The sequence below is a fragment of the Megalopta genalis genome, chromosome 5 (assembly GCF_051020955.1).
Source record: "Megalopta genalis isolate 19385.01 chromosome 5, iyMegGena1_principal, whole genome shotgun sequence".
NCBI lineage: Eukaryota > Metazoa > Arthropoda > Insecta > Hymenoptera > Halictidae > Megalopta > Megalopta genalis.
This window is the reverse complement of record NC_135017.1, coordinates 15,549,276-15,571,346: the sequence shown is the minus strand read 5'-3', so window position 1 is coordinate 15,571,346 and position 22,071 is coordinate 15,549,276. Positions and strand designations below refer to the sequence as shown.

Sequence of the window (22,071 nt, the reverse complement as noted above, 5' to 3'; positions counted from 1 at the left end):
GATTGGTTGACGATTCACTGCTGAGACAGGATCCACTGCGGATTGGAATGTCAGTAAAACGGTGGGATGTGCGTGCCAGCTTAGGGAGCAAGAAAAACGTGCAGGAATAGGTCACATTAGTGAAAATTAATATTATATATACTCAAAATTATATACGACAAGACTCTTGCTAAATTAAATCAAAGAAAAAGTCATTAGTTTCAAACGAAATACAAGAATTGAAACATGATCATTTGGCTTTGATCGAATGCACGATATTTTCGATTGACTATTTTGATATTTTAATAGTATTATATCTTCCATCTGTACACATATGGAAATTGTATAAATTAGTTTTACAATTTAAATGTAATACGGTTTCGTAACGAAATTGGTCTGTAAACAGAAGAACTATGATATTGGTAGCACTGATGAAAGATACGTTATTCCAAAAATGTCCATGGAAGACAATCGGTACCCCCTTAGGCCTTGTTCTATATACATTTAAATTATAATAGATTTTTAACACAGATTTATATTGTAATAGTTTCTTTTTAGTAGAAATATAAATTATATGGCTCAGGACTTGATGGTGGCGGTCTGTCGCGCTTCCAACAGGCTGTTTACCGAGTGCGATTCAAATCATAGTATTTCTGTGTAGTAAAATTTATTGTACGACGGTGGCGACGCTTGTGGCGAAATCAAAAAGCTTTCTTCGGTCTCTGTACAGCGCCAATTGAAGTAGTGGCAAAACGCTCAAACTATTAGCCAAACTCGACTGTTGGTAACTTGTCTATCAGTGTCAGCATTTTACCGCTATATAATTGGCGCTATACAGACTCTGAACGAAGCTTCGAAATTTCGCCATCAGATACGCTTTGGCTAGAAGTTCCAGCGTTTTGCCACTTATTAATTGTGTTCACGATGGTTCTGCTTCAAGGGAATTAATTTCAAGCACCGCAGTTTCGCCTCTGTCACCTGATTGTGTTCCGTGATCGGTAGAAGGAGAAAAATGTATGTACAAGATGTACAACAGTGTATAAGGTGGTAGGTGGCAGGTGGGGTATGGTGGTACTCGAATTCCATCTGTCGAGTCGAGGTGATCTTAATACAGTGAGCACACTGTCGAGTAAGAACTGGTAGGCACTCGCTCAGTAATGCAACTGTCGTTACGGGTGTTGGTCGACACGTATGAAGTGATATAACAACAGGACGACACGCTGCAGTTCTTTGGAAACTCTTGTTCTCAGTTAATGCAGTCATGAACGATCGCCGAAACAGTCGGGAAGTGGTTACGGTGTTGTTTCTCTGTCTGATTTGGTACGTGATCTCGAGCAGCAGCAATGTGGTGGGCAAAATGTTGCTTTCGGAATTTCCCTATCCGTTGACAGTGACAATGGTACAGCTAACCTCGATCACTGTCTACTCCGGCCCGTTCTTCAACATGTGGGGCGTGCGGAAGTATTCGACCGAGATTCCTTGGGGTTATTATCTGCGGTTGATCGTGCCTCTTGCATTGGGAAAATTCTTGGCGAACGTTTTCAGCCACGTCAGCATCTGGAAAGTCCCTGTTTCATATGTCCATACTGGTATGAAACGACGCTATTTCGATGGTCACGTGTACACCATTTCCCCGCGCTTATGCATTCAAAAATAAAACCCGTCGACCTTCACTTAACGCCACGAAGTGTCTAGCTTCATGTAGTTAACGATAACAGTTGTCAGATAACTCGTTCACTTACATTTTATTATATTATTATGTAGATTTTAGTTGTCGCGATCGTTGACACGTGAACCGCAACATTGATCCGCGTTTATTCTTAAATGGATTGGCTTAATCACAACATTAGTGGCAATGATAAAATCTGCTTAATCAGTTGCTGATAACGTGATAGCTCCTGTTAAAAAGTGTGGACACTTTGGAGATGCAAGCGCATTATCTTATTTTTAGTTTTATCAATCTCATATATTAACTGAAGTTTGGCTCTGTCCCAGTGAAGGCTACAATGCCCTTCTTCACGGTATTCCTGTCAAGAATAATCCTAAAAGAGAAGCAGACATGGAAGGTGTACCTTAGTTTGGTTCCAATCGTAATTGGAGTGGGTGTTGCTACTTTGACAGAGCTCAGTTTCAACATGATAGGTCTCCTGAGTGCCTTAGCATCTACAATGGCATTCTCTTTGCAAAATATTTATTCCAAGAAGGTATCTATTATTGTGCTTGTAATCTATATAACATAGATTTAGAGCTACGTTGTTGACTCTGTTTTATTTCTTTCAGGTGTTGCAGGACACAGGAATACATCATCTGAGACTTCTATTCATTTTGGGACGCTTAGCGCTTATCCTTTTTTTGCCCATATGGTTGATATACGATCTAAGACAGCTAATATACGATCCTGTTGCTCACGGATTGGCGGATCTAAGTTATTATATATTAGGCCTGTTATTCCTAGATGGTGTGCTGAATTGGTTTCAGAACATCATCGCGTTTTCTGTGATTTCTATCGTTACTCCTTTAACGTACGCGGTAGCTAGCGCGAGTAAGCGTATATTCGTGATCGCAGTGACTTTACTCGTGCTAGGTAACCCGGTAACGTCAATAAATATATTGGGTATGACGCTGGCGATCTTTGGGGTGCTATGTTATAACAAAGCGAAGTACGATCAGCGGTTGGAGAAGGTAAGCGAGACGCTTCTTCCAAAGTATTACGAAGATAATCGTAACGGCACTAGTAGTTCCTTTACGGTAAACGGATGGGTTGGCACGAAGCAACAATCGTTTTCTGTCTAGTCTGAATAAATAGATCACTTTTTCTCCGACAAGCTCGCGCGAGCTTTCTCTGCCTGGAGATGGTGTTTCGAGCATGACGACTTTTAATCGGTTATTTATTTTTCTCAACGGCACAGAGAAGCCGTGGAGTAACGCTTCTTTGTATAGAACATCGCGATACGTTAGGTGGGATGTACAAATGAAAACTCGTACGGTAACAAATGTATATGTGGATATGTACATATGTATATTTGCATTCATACACATGCAGGGTGTCTCGGCCGAATGAGATTATTTAGTGTCTAGATTTTAGACAACTGCTTTATTTATTGTTTCACAAAACATTTTCTCGTTGCAGTTATACTATATCTTTGTATAATGATAGGAATAATTTTCTTTGAAGTCGTAATATAACCAGGATCTTAAGAAAAAATTATATTTGCCAATAACGAGTAAAAGAAACACCCTATATATATACATACACACGTATTTTATGAATATTAATGATGTTGCACAAAGGTGTAATTTGCCTATTAATCTGTTTTCGTTTTGTATTTTTTAGCATTACATTGATAATGTTCTTGATTTTGATGAGAACAGACCTGCTGGCAAGGTTTTAATTTGAGATTTCTTTAATTCGAGATTGTTAATGTTCATAGCTAATTGCTGGGTCGATTAGCGTCGAAGTCTCTCAGTTACTGGATCCGATAATATTCCTATTGGCCCGATGACCGGTGAATCGGAGCGAGTCGGTTTCAGCGATTGAATTTATTTAAACACGATACCGAGAGAAAGAGAGGGAGAGAGAGAGAGAGAGAGAAAGATAGCAGCGGTATTCGTATAGCATCGTTCACGTATCACATTTTTCTTTCATAGCTAGTTAGCTGACTGCGATAAACATGAGTACGGTATGCGATAAGACATTGACTTTCTTCTGGTGATTATAATTAAGTATAATATGACTGGCTATTAATTTTCAAAACGAGAGAAAAAACAGCTATTCACAATATCCTCTAGTTTACACCATTTAACAGATATAGTCGAATAGTTTTGATGAAAGGTTGAAACGATTCAGCTGTGTCGCGTGCGTGGACTTGTGTGCAGGAGAAAATGTTCTAGCTAAAAGCAATCTATACATTTATTTTTATAAATAAAATACAGGTGTGTAAAAAAATATAACCAGATAACCATCTCCACCGTCGCGTTGATCGATTCAGGTTGAATCGTCAACGTTGCTCTCTGATCCCTTGTCCTATAGCGTTTTCATGATGTTAACAGGAGACACCGGTCTGGCGATGGTCAGATCCAACCTTGAACCGGCTGCGGCAATCAAGGGAACAGCCAGACAGCAGTCACAGTCTTCGGTACTGGCCTCGTTCACTCTTAGGATCCTGTCATACGGTCTGAGGACACCGTCGCAAGGGCCACCGGGTCGCAGACGATTTATGTAGACCCCCCTTTCATATAATCCATCAGACACCGAGAACCCAAAGTCCTCGTAAACCGGATCCTTGTGCAGAGATACATGCACTATCTGCTGCGGTCTGTCTGAACTACTACGCTCCTGCGGCCTAATACAGTACTTTTCTTATCAATGTTTTAAGTCAAACCGTCTAGCATGTATTAATTAAGGACGGTGTATTTTTATTACCCAGGGTAAGGCGGCATAGGCAAATCCAGCTGACCACTGTCCACGGATGCAGTGTCCCATAGTCTCAGAATCTCTGGACCCACTCCACTGTTCTCTCCCAGCTCTCCCCAAGAATCCACAGCACTGTCCACACTAGGAAGACTTCCCCTTGCTGGCCGTTGAAGTCCACTAGAATATTGCTGAGCTGTGTCGCTTCCTAAACTGGAGTCTCTACGAAAATACTCATCTTTCAATTCAGTACTGGATTCATCTATTGATATACTACATCTAACTGTCGATAGACAATTAGATAGGGAATAGCATGAGCTCTGATGTGGACAGATTAACAATCGTTGATCCCTGAATTGTTCTATAGACAGTTAGAAGTACTGTAATTTCTCCATGAGTGACGCAGAGTCGGAATTGAAAGCGTATTTCAAGGGGCCACAAGATATGATTCTTCGCGCCTCGCAGATCGCCTTTATAGTTACCAACATCCCGTGAGAGAAAGAGAGAGAGAGAGAGACGGTGTACATTACTATGAATACATTGTAATCTCCGCATCGGCGGAGAACAAGAATATCGATCAATCACATAGGCGTAGCAATAGCACCGCGACACTCATAACACAGCAATATTATGACACTCGTGGAGAAATTACTGTACACCGAGCAAAGTTGTACCTATTCTCCGAAACGGGGTCCGGTTTCCTGACGGTCAACGCAATGACCGAACTACCTGGTCGGTGCAGCAATTGCGCAGCTTGTCTGAGATCGCCGGGGTCCAGTTTTTGTCCGTCTATCGCGAGTAGTCTATCGCCAGGAGCTAGACTGCCTGTTCTATAAGCTAAAGACCCCTTGCGGACCTCTGTGATGATCAGATCCTCGTTCACCGTTAAACCTACGTCCGGTTGGCCTCCGACAGGCCTCGCTACTCGCACAGTGAACACCCCTGAGCTTGGCACCACCGGTCCACCGACCTTGTACTCGATCATTAATTCGATCTACCAAAAGTAGGTATATTATTCTAATCTTTGCAACGAATTAGGAAGAGTTCATCTAACGCTGTTAGCGGCGTTAGACAAGCAAAAGAAATTGCTACTTACAACTTGCGAGGTCTCCAGTATAGCGTTGACATCGGCAGGTTGCAGGTCCCTCAGGAACCTCCGATTCACCGCCAAGACCTTGTCGCCCGGTAGCAGGACCCCGCTGCGTTCTGCTGGCCCTCCAGCCTCTAAAAGGCTGACGACGTAGCCGATACGATCATCGGCAGGCTTTAAGGCCAGGCCAAATCCCTTATGATCAGGTCTCAGAACGACGGTGAGACTCTCTTTCGTCTGGAGGGTCTGATTAGATGATTGCTGAGCCTGCGGTTGTGCCCTCCTCTTGATCGTTCTCTGAGAGGCGCTGGGTGGCCTAGGCAGGATCTGCAGTCTGGCGATACGAGAGTTGTCGAAATTATTCCTGAGCAGCTTCGCTGCCATGACAGCGTCTTGAATCGGCGTCTCGTCGACTGCCAAAAGTTTGTCGCCCGGTTGCAGAGCGCCGCACCGATCAGCCGTGCTAGCCGGTCGTAGACTCTCTATGTAAACTCCGTTCGCCGTCTCTCTGACTGTCAACCCGAGCTCTCCTGTAAACGTATCCATAGCATTAGCAACGTTTACGCGGAGGTTGAACCAGGAGCTCTAACAAGCTCAAGAGCCGGGGTAATTAGGAGTCAGAAATAGAACCCGGACCCTTTGCATTCGGTTCGTGGAAGTGTACCGATGTAAACAGTCAAAGTCCTAGCCGCAATCTTTATTTAGTTACCCCAACAGTCTATAATTACCTGGTGGGTATACTGTTTGCACTTTATCGAGTGCCGCGGTAGTTTATTTAGATTGTGAATCGACTGAAAAAGCCCAACTGGGAGAGCGGCGGCTCTTCAAAGAGCTAGAAATCAGCGCACACTCTTAATTCCCTTGTACACTCCTGGCAGAAAGTATTCGATCATGACTGTAATTTTGCACAAAGAGAAACATTTAAGAGACATCTTGTACCGGAACATGTTAGTCCCTCTGATCTATTTAATGTTTATGATACCAAGATTGTTGAAAACATTGATCGAATACTATCTAGCGTGGGTGGTAATAGTAAGAAGAAGGTGTACCAGAAGAACCGCGTTCAAGCTGTACCAGGAGAGGTCCGGATGTAGCTGCCCTAGCTTCTTCCATATTTGCGACGTCGTACTCGATCGTCAAAGATGCTACTGGCGCGTCCGAACTTCTTCTGAGCGCTCTCTGAGCCTCCGCCAGGGTCAGACCTCTCAGTTCTGTGTCATCGACAGCCAACAGCCTATCCCCTGGTCTGACTCTTCCTTCTTTCGCCGCAGGTCCGTCGGACTTCACCCCGGTGACCACCAACGCCCTCGAGACTCCGCCCCTGAGAGTGACACCGAGGCTACCGCCTTCCCGTTCGAGCCTGACTTGAGCGACCTTGGAGGACACACCGGATGGCACCGAAACAGGGATGTCAGGATCGTCCAGGAGCAGGAAACTGGCTGGATGGTAGACCTGAGAAGTAAGGTCCTCTGCCCTGGCCGAGTCGGAACTGGCTGATGTGGCCACGCTTCCAGGCCTGGCTCGGCTCTTGTGCGATCGCATGGTCGTCAGTCTCAACGAGCTGAACATCCTCGACTCTCTACACTCCTAGACACAAGGACGTCTGCTATCAGCTGGTTCTCAGCGATACGCTAGAAGTATTCGCACGGGGAATAGTAGTTTTATCCTAGTCTATCTTTTGCATCGATCTCTTGATTTAGTAAATAATATGAAGAACGTGTAAAAAAAGATCTAAAATGAACGTGCGTCCACTGAATTAGGAGTCTATATTTGAAAAGCTAATGATAGTTGCCGCTTCTTATTTTCTTGAGCAAAAGAGTACCTTGTCTATAATTTCCAGGGCTGGTGCCGGGAACGATTCGCATCGCTAGGGCAGTAGCACCGACGTAGATCCTCGAGGTAGATCTAAATCCGCAGAATTTGCATCGTTGAGAGAGAAAGAGAGAGAGAGAGAGAGAGAGAGAGAGAGAGAGGGAGGGAGGGAACTCACCGATCCTCACAGTTACAGTTCGGCGAATGGCTCATCGGTATTTATTTTCGGCAGAACATAAGTTGTTGAGCGAACACTATTTATTTCAGGAGGTTGCCGATCCGGCCAAGTGTTTCAATTAATTATTATCGAGTTCACAGAGCACCGACTAAGAAACTGTCCTTTTCCATAGGTATCGTCGTTGCAGAGACAGAGCTAAGAGACACAAGGGGACAAAGCGGAACCGGAGGACCGTGACAATCGACCGGTGTCGGTGTCGTTTTGCTCGCGAGGTAAACAGCGTTTGTTCGTCGTGCGATCCGAAGAAGCAGCAGCTTCTTGCCAGACGAAACTCGTTGGAACTGAGGCCGAGAACTGTGACGAGCGTGGCAATCCCTCTCGAAAATAACTCACCAACGTAGGGCCGCATCTTCGCGCGGACGCGGATATCTATTTATATCGGCGACACCCTCGCAAACGGCCTGGAAAGATGCGGCCCTGCTAGGCGCCCCGCAGTCGCTGCACCGCTTCAAATAAGTCTGCGATTTTCTTTAAAACGTCTACGTCGTCTTGCTAAACGTTCCGACAACGTACGAAGACCGCTCGACGCTAGAATTGCCCAAATCAATGATCTCGATACGTTCACAAAAAAGCTGAGGCTTTATATTTTCTGTAAAGACATCTTCATAGTTGCAATAGAATTTGAAACGATGTTGACATCTCTGGTAGTTCTAACATTAGTTTAACATTAGATGCACTTTGTGTTATTGAATATGACTAAAAATGCAACTAAGGAAGGATCAGATGGTGATGGCAATATAATACGACGTGCAGGGCAAGACGATACGGCGGATTCAGGGTCCATTGACCGATCCTCTTAGCGCGTCAGTTTTTGCGACGTTCTCCTACTCTTTAAATCTCTCTTCGCATCAATTCTGTGTTGTTTAGCAGCTGAACTCATCGCGTTCTCCCTCCCTCCCTCTCTCTCTCTCTCTCTTTCTCTCTTTTTTGCTCTACTCCGTTGGTTTCACCGACTGATCCCATCACAGGTTCGCAGAAGCCTACCTTTTATCTCTGTTCATACTTTGACCTTTCGCTTAGTTGCTCTCCTGGCTCTGACATCAAAGCACAGCCTTTGAGCAGCTGAAAGAAAGACCCGAGATAGGTAAACGATCTCCGTTTCGTAGATCTCGAACGCTTATCTGGCAATTAATCCAGTGCCGGGATCCAACCGTGTCGAAACGGACCAATTGGATCAATTACCCGTTTAATTGTCTCAGCTGCCACTCTGGCAGCTAACCGTATCTCTGTCTTCTTGTCCTTAGCTATTTTAACCCTACGCGCTCGGATGGACTTACAAAATCTGTTCTGTAGTCGAAATAGCTTCGAACGCTATTATACCGCCCTAAAAGATTAAACATGTTTGTATCGATCTGCTTGTTGTTCAGGTGGCAGCGAGATCGTCCATGGACCTTCGTTATCAGCCGCAATCGTCGATGAGCTTTGGTCCGCCCGCTGGCAGACACGGTGGTTCGCCAATTCCTCGGCGTGCTAAAGTTAGCGTGCAGTCAGCGCGGAGCCAAGTGTGCGCGGCCAACGAAGAAGAAAACTGCGCACGAGGAGGGAGCAAAAGAGGAAGGTTGGGAAACGGAAAAAGAGCAGAAAACGTGGGAGTCGAATGGAAAGTTTAGGGTCCACGAGGAAACAGTGAGCAAAACGTGGTCCCGCGACACGAGCCACCGGAAACGCAGGGGGAACAAGAAGTCTGCGAGGATGGAAGACGCCCGAGACGCTGTCCATGGGCGACGGAAATAATAAGTTCGTGTATTAATAACTTGACCGCGGCGGGTAATTGCTTTGAAATTTTCACGCCGCGACTCGCGACCGTCTTCCGGTCCCAGGAGCGCCTCCGCTTTCAATGATTCTGAACTCGTCCAAGATTGTCCATATGTTTTATTTAAAACAGACGATTGTCGGCCGGGCAAGTTAGCCGGGCAAGGGTTTAAAAAAGACGGAACACTAGGGGGAGTCGAAGCGTTCTTAAACAGAGATTCGCGTAGAAAAGAAGGTACTGCTTTGGAGCCCCGAAGCTCTCGAACACCTCCGGACTCCCCTTTGCATAGTCTAACCGCTCTCTATCGTCTCTACGTTATACAAAACCTAGCAATAGATCTCTGTTGCCTGACTCCTCGACAAGTACAAGCTCTAGGAACGTCGCTTCGGTGTTTAATCGTCACAATTATCTAACGTGAACCACACTGGCGAAGGAAGTCGACTCGCCCCTCGTTCTCTAACCCTCTGTAATCCTTCCTGGAAAGAGGATCGAACTCTCCTAATTCCAGATGGCGAACGAAGGAGATCACCGGTTGCTTATGAACACCACAACGTCGGACCCCGTCGACGCGTGGAAGAACTGTACAGTTTTCTCGTTTGAATCCCCCAAAAGCACACGCCTTCAGTCTGTCGCGTTCGGGTTCGTGTAGGAGAATCCACGGAACACACCCTGGTCCATCGAGGTGAGAATTTGTTCAGGTACAGGAGTCAGCCGTGGCCTTTCTGCCGTGAACGCTGTATCGAAGTACTTTGTGTCCAGCGTGTGTTCTAGGGCTGGCTTGAACGGTGGCTCCAGCTGCCTCCTTTCCAAACGGTCCCACGGCAACGACTGAAACATTGTTTCATTCTATATAAATCATTGTACCACTTCGGGCTATGTATTCGGGTAGGGCTATTGGTAAGCTTATCGATGGTTACTTTCGAATCGCTCGACTAACAGAGACTTTTCATTTCAGACAGTACCTGGAAAAAGGCATGATAGGCGATGTCGTGGCCAGGTAGTCTTTTGCCGGCGTCCTTCTCCAGAAGACAGAGCAGCATGTCCGTGGAGTCTTGGCTGAGGTAGCGGGGTATGAACGGCCGCTCGTTGCATATACTCCAAAATAGCTCGTCCTCGTCGCAGCCGGAGAACGGTGACTGTCCCGTCAGCATCTCGTAGAGCAGCACGCCGTACGACCACCAGTCTACCGCCTGATTGTATTTCAGTCCCTTTATGATCTGCAATGCGGAAACGTGCGCCGGATAACTCGAGTAGACTGACGAATTGTTGTTATTTGAAACACTGTTGACTCAATCCTTGCACAAGACCCCTGGCCAACTGGCCGGGTAAATTTAGAATCTAGGTGTCTTGACCTCTGCACAGACAGTTAGAAAGGATATTCTGTATGCGCTTCGTTAATTCTTTATAATCGTCCGGGGGCTTTTGTGCAGTGATTTAGGAGGTACGAGAAACGATCTGGTACCTCTGGAGCCATGTAGTCCGGCGTTCCGCAGAAGGTGTCTGCCGTCCTATCCAGGAAGATTTGCAACTTGCACATGCCGAAGTCTGCGATCCGGATGTGACCTTCGAAGTCGAGGAGAACGTTATCCAGCTTCAGGTCTCGGTAAACGATTCCCTTCTTGTGGAGGAAGTTCAAGCCGGACCAGATCTCCGCAGCGTAGAACCGGGCCCTGACCTCGGAGAATCGACCCGATTTCTGGATATGGAACATCAAGTCGCCGCCGTTTAGGTACTCCATAACGAAGAACAAGTGCGACTCCGTCTGGAAGGTGCAGAACAGATGGCAGAGGTACGGGTGCCTGGTCGCCAGAGTCAAAACCTTCCTCTCGATCAGGGTGCACTCCACGTCGTCGTCTTCGAGCACCACGTCCTTCTTCAGACATTTCACCGCGTAGACGCACTCTGTACCCTTCAATTCTGCTAGCAGCACTTTGCCGAAGCTGCCCTTTCCCAGGACCTAGAATCAAATTTATAGGATATCAATGTTAAAATAGCTAACACGGGACGCAATCGATGTAGGTAATTTTTCAATCGTCGTTACAGATTTCAATGTGTTTACAGTTTTTCCTGATCTTTCAGGTGGGCAGCTATCGTTAATGGGAAAAAGGAGGGAGAATTGAGGTCTGCGAAGGGCCGAGGAACCGGCACACGGTGGAAAGTTCATGCGGCTAAAGCGAGAGAGTGCCGCACGTGAGATAGTGCCCCCGCCTGTTAAAAATAATGCGTTGCGTGGTGCTAATTCGGGTAATCTATTTGTGCGATAGTCCGCCGCGAAATCGTGTCTGTTTTAAACATTCTTGCGAATGAATTCGTTCGTTGGCGGATACTTAAAGGGCCGTGAAACGTCTTCGCGCTGCAAATTGGAGAACAATTGGAAGAATATTTCAACGAGAACATACGATACCGTTCGACAAATAGGATGAAATGATTCCTCCGATGAAAGGACGATATTTCGAGCAGAATTTTCACCGTCGCGAATCTTTCCGATCGCGAATCGATTTTGCGACAGCCAGTGAGTCAACCGGTTCACGTGATTCTCGCGTACACATGATCCGTATTAGCTTTCATCGTGGCACGAGGGGCCGAGCCAAACGCGTTTCACCGAGCCGCTCGTAAATTTCCGGAAACTATATTTGCAGGTAGTTAGACGCGTGTACCGCGTGACTCTCGGACGACTTTCTTCCTCCGGTTTCTCGGTAACCGGCGACTATTTAAACCCCGGTGGAACGACTAACAACGAGATCGTCCAACGGACTCTCTGTCTCTCCCGCGCTACGATCGAGACTCACTTTGCGGAAATTGAAGTCTGTCACGGCGTACTTCTTGAATCTTGGCAGATTGGTCGCTGGCGGCGTGATGCGCCCGCTGGGGAAGTGGTCCGAGGAGTCAGAGTTCCTCTGTGTGTCCGACGATTGCGAGGGTGCTGCGAATTTATCAGCAGAACAATGTTAATTAATATACCCTTGCTACGAACATTTCCAGGGGAGACACGCTCTATTAGTAGACAGTGAGGTCTCGTCGGGATAGCATGCGTGGCAGTAGACTGTAGTAGACTTCTATAGAAATGTCCGTTTACATTGTAAAATTAACGCGTACGCGCGCAGGCGGCAGCGTTGAAATCGCGGGGTAGATAGTATGTATTTCAACGCATTGTAAAGTTAACGCGTCTGTCACTTAACGTTCCGTTGTAACTTCTGTGACGGCGAACGGGTAAATTAGAAGGCGACAACGTTGGGTTAACCGGTTGCAAACTCAATTAACGAAGCTTGTTAACTGTGGTTTAACGCGCGTGATCCATGGAGCAGCGAGCGCGTGATATTTGGCTGGCTGACATTTTTCGAAAATAGCGGTGACCGTGGCGGTGATACTCGGGTTGACGCGTGTGATCGATTAGGGGACAAGAGCAGGGCTCGAGCGGTGGCACGGCGTCGTTTACCGAATTTAACGGTTATGTAATTGAATTTCCGCGGCGGTAATCGCGATCGCGGCGCGATAACGGCCGCGAAAATTATTTATTGGCTGGCGAACGGATTTATGACATCCACGTGGAAGAGGAAGATCGGCGTAGTCGTGGATGAATGCACCCGCGTCGCCAGCCAAGTGTCTGATAATGTAGCCAACGTACATGAAACTGACTGGCTGCATTTCCCAGAAATTACTTTTAGACAATCGACGCAATGCACCGGCAGAGCTATTATTTCTTTTTCTTTTCAAAACAAGCAGAATCTCTGTTTATTAAAGTCTGTGAATCGACCGTTTGACAAAGTAATGGAAGCACCGTTCGCAAGTAGTTACGTTTGTCTCTATTTAGAATATAGCTCTATCGGATACGATCACAGCGAATAATATATCAAAAATATATTAATAAGATTCTTTGATCTATTTTAATAGATCAAAGAGTTGTGTTGATATTTCCAATATTTTGGAATAGGTATTTCGAAGGCGGAGATCCGAGAAGCGGTCTTTGAAATTCCACGAAGACAGTTCTGCGTCATTCGGACAGAGCTTTCAACTAGACGGCCGCTTTTAAATAGAATTTCCGAACTTGAACCAACTCGGTGCATCGGTGCATTGCTCACTCACCCCTCTTCACCGCCTGCAAAGCCTCCGCCACGAGCTTTTGGTTTAACCCGCAAAGGTTCCCGGTGAGCTTTTCGCATTTCTTGTGGCACGCCATGTCGCAATCTGTGTCAACGTATCGTTAATAGACCCGATTGTCATATCTGGTTCGTTCATTTTTCATTCGGTTACCTTTCACGAGTCTCGAATAACACGCGCCACGGATATCTGTCGTCTCACGATGCTTCTTGGGCACTGACGCCGAAACGCGGAATCATTTGGAGAGACTACAGTTTCGTTTCTAGCGATACAATGTACATACTGTTAACCGAAATGGAATCCTCTGACGTAGTCCGTGCAAATCCGCGCTATTTTCCTGCTTCCAAATCTATGCGACGTTTATCCACAAGATATACGCAGAGAATAAGAATGTAATATCGAGAACAACGAAAGAGTTTTAGCATTAGAAATGTCAAGCGACGAAACCGATAATTAACGTTTACCTGTAGCGATTACGAAAACGAATGCATGTACGGACCAGATTCGCATAGAAGCACTATCACGATAGTGTATTCCGACGGCTTCGATAGTTTTCTAGTAGTGCAACCGGATGACTTTTCTTCTCCCGTGCAAAACACTTTGCGGATCCACTAAAAGCGGTGTCTAATTATTGTGCACGATCCGCTAAATTTAACGCGAAAGTCTCGTTCGCACCATCTCCCGGCTGCACCACGAAGCCTTGAATATTGTTATGCAAACTGCGCCGCGTTTTATAAATAGTGTCGCGTTGTTCAACCATGCGGACCAGTCCCGGATCAACACCGAACGGTTCACCATTCCTGGTACAGCAATTGTACTTGGACCGCGGCTCGGAGACCACCGAGCTCGGTCCCAAGGACACCTGTCTTAGGGTATCGAAGCCAAGAGGCGACCAGGAAGGATTCGTTGAATTCCCGAACGCGCGCGACTGCACTTCCGGTTGTAAATAAATTGGCGTACGGAGTCGTTGACACTGAGGCAACGACCTTATGTAATATCGATTCGCCGGACGAATACTAGGTGCTCCGAAAGCAGCTTAAGCGGGACAGCTGGGTTCGCCAATTTCAGGAAACCGGTTCCTTTTAATGTTAATTGATAACCGAACGCGTAGAGATTATGTCTGTAAAGTTTCGGAGAGAAATTGTAAATAGTTGAATAGTCACAGCCGAGAAGCCGTAATTCGGAACTTCCAGATTTGCGCCTATGCTGACAAATTTCTGTTCTGTATTTGTCGATGAAAAAATTTCTGCATGTTCCACGAACAGGGGACCATTTGTCTTGGAAATTTCAAGAAGAACCGCTTCGTAATTCGTTAGGGAAAATATCACGAAGGTAGCTCTATTTTCAGCGTACTGCGAACCGAATGAAATATTGTAATTTTTATATCTTCGTCCGTGGGCTTTATCAATTTCTCTCCAGATTGCGATCGCGAGTACGAAACCGACTGTCTTTCCAAAGTATTGGGAACTTCTGTACGGTGCAATTAACTGGACGCGTCTTTGGCACCTGTCCAACGCACATTTTTGTTCTCCGTTTAAAAAGTTTGCATCGAATCATGAACGATGGCGCAATTCTGTTTTCAAAGAAATGGCAGGAAGCTCGCATACAGCAAAACGTTAGTATAAATACTATTTGGTATTGTTTGATCGATCACAAGTGCAAATCGGTAACAGTTATTTTTTTCCAGCAGATTCTGTTTCCTGCAGGAACGCGACAGGACGAAGAACCGAAAGAAGCATGCGCGTTAAAAAGACAAGAGAAAATATTTTCAACAGGCAGAACACACAAGCAACAAAGTGTAGACGCGGACACGAAGTTTCCTGGGCCATGGCTACATTGGAAAACCGAGCAGACAAATTTGAAAAAAAGTTGCAATGCAAAAACCAGCGGGTTAAGGAGATGATTGCAGAGTTCGTCGGGGACACGATGAAAGGGAATCGGTAGAAAAATAACCGAAAAAGAGCAAGTACTAGATATCCTCGGCGATCCGTCGAACCCGGAGTCGTTGCTCCTCGTGGAGTTCATCCTCTTGTCAGGGTCGTCGTCGAGCTCCGTGCAGGTAGATCTGCTGCCATCGGTGCTGCCTGTGGTGGCAGTGCTGGTGGTGCTTCCCGTGCTGTCGCTGCTCACCGAAGGAGTCCTCGAATGATGCTTCCGTCTCTTGATCTTCGCTCGGCGGACCTTGGATAGATCCCTAGGCGTGGCGGTCAGCAGAGCCGATGGCGTGGTGTAGAACATCCTGATGAGATCGAGAGGCTTGGGGCTGGGGTTCGCCAGCTTTGTATTCGGCTTCGAGGAGGACTTGGACTCTGCGGTCGGCTTCAGGCTCTCCTGGGCTTTCGCGGAGCTTTTCTTCGACTCCTTCGCCTCTTTCTTCGACTCTTTCTTCGACTCTTTCTTGGAGTCCTTGGCGGAACTCTTCTTGGTCGTCGAGGCTTTTTTCTTTCTGACCAGTTTCTTCTTTTTAGACGATTCCGGAGTACCTTGCGGAGTGTCGTCCGGAGTGGCTGCCACGCTGCCGACCTTAGAGGCCACCGGGGTCACATCCTGGTCCGCTTGATCAACGTTGGAGAGATCCCTGTGGTTGTCCCATTTGGAGATCTTCGGCGGACCAGAGCCGGACCACTCGTTCGTCGGCGTTCTAGCCCCATCGTCTTCTTCGAGATTTAGCTGCTGATCAGCGTTCGTCGGCGTGACCACTTCCACGATATTTATCATCGGCACCGTGACCTCGTACACAGGGGTGGACACTTGAGATCCTGGTATAGCGGTGTCCGGAGTGCTGGCGATCGATCTAGCCGAGATCGTCGAGGCGGTCGAGTCCTCTCTCTTCAGAGGCGTCCTCTTGACCGTCGAATAGGCGTCCGCCGACCGGTCGATCTGTATCGACAGGTTCTTCCTCTTCTTCGCCTCCTTCGGACCCGGGCACGACGACGGCTCTACCTCGTCGGGTTCCTGGTCGATCACAGGAACGTTACTGAGCGGCTGTGTACCAACACCGGCGACGCTTATTTTAGTATCGCTCTCTTTTTTCTTGTCCAGTTGTTCTTCTTCTTCTGCGAGGTCCTCGACCTGCTCCGAGCTGAGGAAATTCAATCCTTTGGCCAGCTTGCCTATTCTGGGGCTGTCCGGACCCTTGATCTCGCTCCAGAAGTCTATCGACTCCGTCGACGTGCTCTTCGATAACGCCCCACCGGTCTCCCCGTTCAGACACTCGTACACCTTCACCTTGTCCACCGGCATCTTGTTCGACGGAGTCTCTTCCGACACTTTCTTCGAATCTCCGGTCACCTCGTTGCTTTTCGCCTTTTTCCTCCAGGCAGCTGGCTCGACCTTGGGCGCAACGTCCTTGGACGCCTTCGGCTCCGGCCTCTTGGCAACCTTGAACGGCGGCTTAGCTTCCTTGTTGTCGTTCACCTTGTTACTCGCAGCATCTTCGAGCTGTCTCGCTGCCGAAGTCTTCTTTTCCTCTGTCTTCTTCTCCTCTGTCTTCTTGTCGGTCGCCTCGACCAAGGTCGTCTTCGTTACGGTATCGATTGGCAAGATTGCGTCATCGGTTGCACGAGTTGCCGATCGATTCTCCGGTTTTCTCGGATCCTCCGGAACTTTGGGTTCTCCTGGATGGCCGGTGCACGGGTGGGCGTCGCTCAAGGTCACCGGTTTGCCAGCCTTATTTCCCGGCAACGGATCCCCGTCAACGACGTTCTCGTCACGCTTGGTTTTCGTTGCCTTTGCCAGCCGCTGCTCCGCTCCTCGTAACGCTGGCTTTGGCGCTTCTACGGCATTATTTTCATCCGTAGTAATTTTAGACGGTTTTGGCAGCCCGACCGCGGTCGATGGGAGCGCTACGCTGGCGCTGTTTTCACTGGCGAGCGGGTCAACAGCTAGCGTCACGCTCGACGCGACCCGAGTCTTCGGTCCGGACTGGTCGCGGGCCGCGGACAACTGTTTTCTGGGTCTCGGCGGCTCTGGCCTCTTTTCTTCCCTCTGCTCAACCTCCGAGACCTCTTTCTTCTCTTTGTCCTGTTTGTCCTCTTTGTCCACTTTGTCCTTTTTGTCCTCTTTCCTCGGAAAGCCTGGAACGCTGTCGTCCGCATCGGTATTCGTCGGCTTCGGCTTCGCCTCCTCCTTCTTCGGCAACGGGACACTCTCCGCGGCAACCTTGGGCTTCTCCGTCTCCTCCTTCTTTCTCCAGGTAACTCCGTTGGCGAACGCCTTCTTCGGCGAGTCAACCTTCAAGGTCTTGCTCTGTTTCAGCGCTTCCCCGACACTCTTCTCCTCTTCGGCATCGCTCTTGGAAACTGGCAGCTTCTCCTCCAACTTCTCCTTCTTCCTCCAGGGAACTCCGTCGGCGAACATCTTTTTCGGCGAGTCAGGCTTCGAGGCTTTGTTCTCCTCCAACGGCACCGCAGGACTTCTCTCTTCTTCGGCAACGTTCTTGGAAACTGGACTCGAAAGTTTCTCCTCCAAATTTTTCGATTTTTCCTTCTTCCTCCAGAGAACATCGTTGCCGAACGTTTCCTTCGGCGATTCAGACCCTCCCTCCTCTTCGGCAACGCTCTTGAAAGCTGGACTCGGCAGTTTCTCTTCAAGATTTTCCGGCTTTTCCGTCTTCCTCCAGGTAACTCCATTTGAAAATGTCTTCTGGTCCTTCGGCGAGTCAATCTTCAAGGTCTTACTCTCTTTCAGTGCCTCCTTGGGACTCGTCTCTACGCCGACGATCTGGGAAACCGGCAGTTTCTCTTCCACGTTCTCTGGTTTTTCCTTCTTTTCCAAGGTAACTCCGTTCGCAACCGCCTCCCGATCGTTTCTCGGCGCTGCTTCTTCCGGAATATCCTTAAAAACTGGATCCTGGTTCGAGGTATCTACCTCATCAGGTTTCCCCTTTCTCTCCGACGCACCGATGCCGTTCGCGACGGTTTTCAGGTTCTTCATCGGGTCACTCTTCGAGATTTCCGGCGGCGTCTTCACCGTGCAGTGTACACTGTTCCTCGATGTGTCCTTGACGTAGGACTTCTTAACTGGTAGCAGCACCACCTCTACCTCGGACTCTTCGACTTCTTCCACGCTGTCCGGGTCTGTCTTGCGCAGGCCCAGTTTTCTTCTAGGTACTGGGATCTTGACGCTTTCGCGGAACTGTTCGTGACTAACGCTGGCTTCAGGGTCAGCCTTGACCCAGACAGTGGAGAAGTCGCCGACGCTGTTGCTGGCTTCTATCTTGAAGGCTTGCGGCCTCGAGAGCTTCTTCTCCGCGTTCTCGCTGCCCTGAAGATCCACGGACGCCTCGCTGGAGGTACTAGACCCGCGTTCCCTCTCGTTTTCATCGTCCGGTGGTTTCTCCGCGGCCCTCTTCTTTTTCTTGACCTTCTTCAGGCTCTTCCTCATCTTCTGCGCCGTCGAGTCCTCCTCGCCTTGCGAAGCCGAAGCCGAAGCCGACGCAGCGTCTCTGTCCAAGGCCCTGAAGAACCCTGGACCAGGCTTGTGACCCGCGACGGTGCCCTTCTTGATCAAGGTCCCTCTGCGAACCTCGTTCTCTATCTCCGCCTGCTCCTCGGCCACCAGAGTGTCCAGTACCTTCGCCTGCACCTGCGCGTAAGCGATCTCCTTCTCCAGTTGTTCCGGGTCCAATTGAATATCCGCGGAGGAGCGTCTCCGGGTAAAACGCCTGGTGATCTTGCCCGCCTGCTGCTGAAGGCCGGCCTGCTCTTCGCTTCCATCCTCTTCCGTATCCAGGCTGACCTGATGGAACAGCTGCAGCCGCCTCTCCGCCTCGTCCAGCTTCTTGTCCTTGATCAGAAACTTCTCCACCAGCAGCTCGCCTACCGTCTTCTCGTGTCGTTCGTTGTGCTCCCTTAACGCCGGGTTGTCCTTCAGGGCTTGCGATCGGATCTTGATGGTAGGTCTGTCGCGACGCAGACGATTCCTGTGATGACCTCCATCCCCTGAGAGCACCCTGGGCGTTGATACGTCGATGTCCGCGGTGTCGATCACGCGTCTAGGTCGGCTGGGGACTCCCACAGGCGAGTATCGCCTTAAGGTGGTCAACGGTGACTCGGAGATCGTCGACAGGTGCGGAGAGAACCTCGACAACGGCGTATGGAAGGATCTAGCGCGATCGAGATGATCAGTTTCGATCCCTAACCGCGTGGAATCTCCTCTCTCTCTCTCTCTCTCTCTCTCTCTCTCTCTTTCTGCTTTTTTCAGGAACTTGGGACGTAGAGGAAATCTAAATTTTTCTTGAGATCAGGGATACAGCACGTTCTCCAACAGTATCTACGGAGCTTGGAAGTTTGCTAGAGGAGTTTAGAGGATAGAGGTCAACGAAAGGTACAGCTTGTTCTCTAACAATTCCTGCAACTTGCAGCACGCAACGACTTAAACCGTGTTCTTTTCGATAATAGGAATCCTGGGAGCTTACTAGAGGAGCTTAAAGATCTATGACGCAGCTCGCAGAAGGAGCTGCAAGTCACTCACGAGGTTGGGCAACGAGGGACCGACGCAACAGCTTGATAAGCTCTCTGTCCTGTCGTCGCATCGTTTCAATGCCAGAGCTCTGTTTTCGCGGTGCATTACGTTGCAGAATCGAGAGAACACTTGTTAACTGTGCTCGATCATGCCTCTAGATCTCTGGCCCGGCCATGGCCGCGGATGATTGACAGGCCAATCGATTCATGAATCGGTCGTATGTCTGCGATGACACACCGGAGGCTAATGGGCACGCGTGGCGGATGATGACACAGAGGAACCATTGCGGAGATGTTTCTACCCTTTGCATATTATCACATACGATGACTCGACTACCTACGAGCTATTCCACTCTACTTCTTCTTTCAATTTCTGTTTATCTATTAATTACTGAAAATATTCAAAGGTACTAATTCGAGCTTCGTTTTAGATAGGAGATTCGACTGGTTGCTCGCGGAATAAATACTGGATCATCTGGTTCGACGCATTGCAAGAAACTAGATCGATCGAATGTAGGAACAATCGCAGGCTGTTGCATAGCAGACAAATGATATTCCGATTGCATAACGCAACGGCTCGCAAAGTATAGAACTATCATCCAGATGCATCACCTTCTCTTATTACCATTTTTTGGGAGTACCTTCGGGCGGTATCGGTGTCCGATCGTCGCATTTTCAGACTACCTCCAGGGCGACTTTATTCAAATATTAGGTCTCTGCCAAGAGTTTGAGTGGAAACTATGTAAAAGAGGGTGGTCTTCTCGGATGATCTAATATCTGCAAGCGTCTGCAGAAAATTTCGGCGTCTGGCTTTTGAAAATATTTCGAGAGCAATCTCTCTATGTTTTCATCGGGCGTGTGTAACTTCCTCTCGGCCACCGCTTCAGCCACCGGTTCTGCCAGTCGCGCAAACGTAACCATCAATCTTTCCGTCGGACTTGAAGCGTAATTGCGCCGGTGTATCCGCGGCAATATATTTTTTGGCAGTGGGAGTGTTCGCGTTCCCGAGGTTTTATCATGCAGAGATTGCTGGTCCAGACATTTTCCGCAGCCGCGCTATTTTTACGCCGATAGGTTTTCCCGATATGCGGTTCTCGTTGCGATCCTCGGCGCAACGCGATCCAATACGCCTGGTTCCTCTTAGATCGCGTGATTTATCCGCCGACCGACCGACCGACGGATTAATCGCCGCCGTTACATTCTGCTAATGAGTTACCGGGTTTGACGGATCGTGTGTCATATCCGCCGCTTGCCAAAACGCCCCGACCGATTTCCAAGATCGCGGTACTATTCCGAAGCCACCAATATTGCTCTCAATAGCAGAAGTATGCGGACTGCTGTAACTCTTTGTAAATGAACTACTTGACATACAAAGACGTCATCTATTTCTAACGTAGGTGTACACAGTGGGGTTAAACACTATTTACCATTATCAGCGAACGTCCATTCTACGAAGATTCTTTCGCAAGCTTACGGAAATTCACGTTTACGTGAAATTTTGTGCCAGGCCAAATCGAATTGCGTTCGATTCGTATGTCAAGGGGTTGATACTGTTGAAGGATGTTCTTTGAAGGAGAGAAGCTTCCACGATGAACGTGAGAAAGGGGTTTGTTTGTCGTTGTTCTTGGAATGTTGTCTGCGGTGCTGCGGATATTGAACAAAGGGACGGAAATAGAGGCTCGATGGAGGAACAAGCGTTCAGAGGACCGAGAGACATCTCTATTTTCGAACGACTGTCGCGATTGCATCCGAGGAACGAGTACTATGCTTTATTAACGGCAGAACTGCCGAAGCTGTTGCAGCCGACGTTCTTTCAATTTCGCAAAAAAAGATTAAAATAATTTTGAAACATCGGAAATAGTTCAAGGAATATTCGCCAAGGAATATTCGTGGATCTCAGGGGAAGGAAAAACAAACCAGATTGCCTGACAGACGATGCTAGAACAAATTAAGATGACAGCACGCCGCCGGAGGAACCGTTTTCTCAAGAAATCGGAACGTCTGTCAAATATCTCTATTTCTCGATTGTGTAAACATTTAGAGAGATAGGGAGAGAGAGAGAGAGAGAGAGAGAGAGAGAGAGAGAGAGAGAGATTCAAATATTGTTTTACTGCTGGCGGATACTTTGTTAGGAAAATCCCATCATCGAAGACGGGAGGGCATTCGCAAACAGAGGGATTTTTTACAAAAAATATTTATACTTGTCTGCAAGGTGTGCAAATAACT

The 22,071-nt window shown here is 47.9% G+C and overlaps 3 protein-coding genes and 1 long non-coding RNA gene across 18 annotated transcripts in view; 2 read left to right on the top strand and 2 right to left on the bottom strand.

The window, feature by feature from the left end:
• The first annotated feature begins 949 nt into the window (after positions 1-949).
• On the top strand, positions 950-3,930 carry LOC117226778 (solute carrier family 35 member E1 homolog). The gene is made up of 3 exons (XM_033481447.2): positions 950-1,568; positions 1,975-2,183; positions 2,260-3,930. The coding sequence occupies exons 1-3, from the start codon at positions 1,241-1,243 to the stop codon at positions 2,770-2,772; spliced, it is 1,050 nt and encodes a 349-aa protein (XP_033337338.1). The 5' UTR covers positions 950-1,240; the 3' UTR covers positions 2,773-3,930.
• On the bottom strand, positions 3,872-7,895 carry Grip (Glutamate receptor interacting protein). Of its 3 annotated transcripts, none has more exons than XM_033481445.2 (7): positions 7,471-7,833; positions 7,303-7,385; positions 6,530-7,111; positions 5,487-6,010; positions 5,065-5,384; positions 4,403-4,612; positions 3,872-4,322 (listed from the first exon to the last, which is right to left on the bottom strand). In XM_033481445.2, exons 3-7 carry the CDS (start codon positions 7,047-7,049, stop codon positions 4,004-4,006), a joined length of 1,893 nt encoding a protein of 630 aa, XP_033337336.2. In that variant the 5' UTR covers positions 7,050-7,111; positions 7,303-7,385; positions 7,471-7,833; the 3' UTR covers positions 3,872-4,003. The 3 variants fall into 3 exon arrangements, with proteins under 3 accessions (XP_033337336.2, XP_033337335.2, XP_033337337.2); XM_033481444.2 differs by having other exon boundaries at positions 6,530-7,067; positions 7,471-7,832; XM_033481446.2 differs by having other exon boundaries at positions 4,142-4,333; positions 6,530-7,067; positions 7,471-7,895.
• A 1,492-nt stretch (positions 7,896-9,387) lies between these two features.
• LOC117226766 (uncharacterized) overlaps positions 9,388-22,071 on the bottom strand; it is a 13,511-nt gene continuing 827 nt past the window's right edge. Inside the window, exons 2-6 of the mRNA XM_033481428.2 lie at positions 15,352-19,487; positions 12,073-12,206; positions 10,746-11,240; positions 10,246-10,500; positions 9,388-10,111 (exon numbers count right to left, since the gene is read on the bottom strand). Coding sequence (XP_033337319.2) covers positions 9,905-10,111; positions 10,246-10,500; positions 10,746-11,240; positions 12,073-12,206; positions 15,352-19,487 — 5,227 coding nt within the window. The 3' untranslated portion in view covers positions 9,388-9,904. The remainder of the gene's footprint in view (positions 10,112-10,245; positions 10,501-10,745; positions 11,241-12,072; positions 12,207-15,351; positions 19,488-22,071) is intronic.
• The window catches only part of LOC117226771 (uncharacterized), a 16,217-nt gene continuing 6,345 nt past the window's right edge, over positions 12,200-22,071 (top strand). For 10 of the 13 annotated variants that reach the window (XR_013033308.1, XR_013033311.1, XR_013033310.1 and 7 more), the window contains exons 1-3: positions 12,200-14,996; positions 15,072-19,708; positions 19,783-22,057. This is a non-coding gene — a long non-coding RNA (uncharacterized LOC117226771). Of the gene's footprint in view, positions 14,997-15,068; positions 19,709-19,782; positions 22,058-22,071 lie in introns of all 13 variants that reach the window. The other 3 variants (XR_013033307.1, XR_013033312.1, XR_013033309.1) reach the window with 3 other exon arrangements.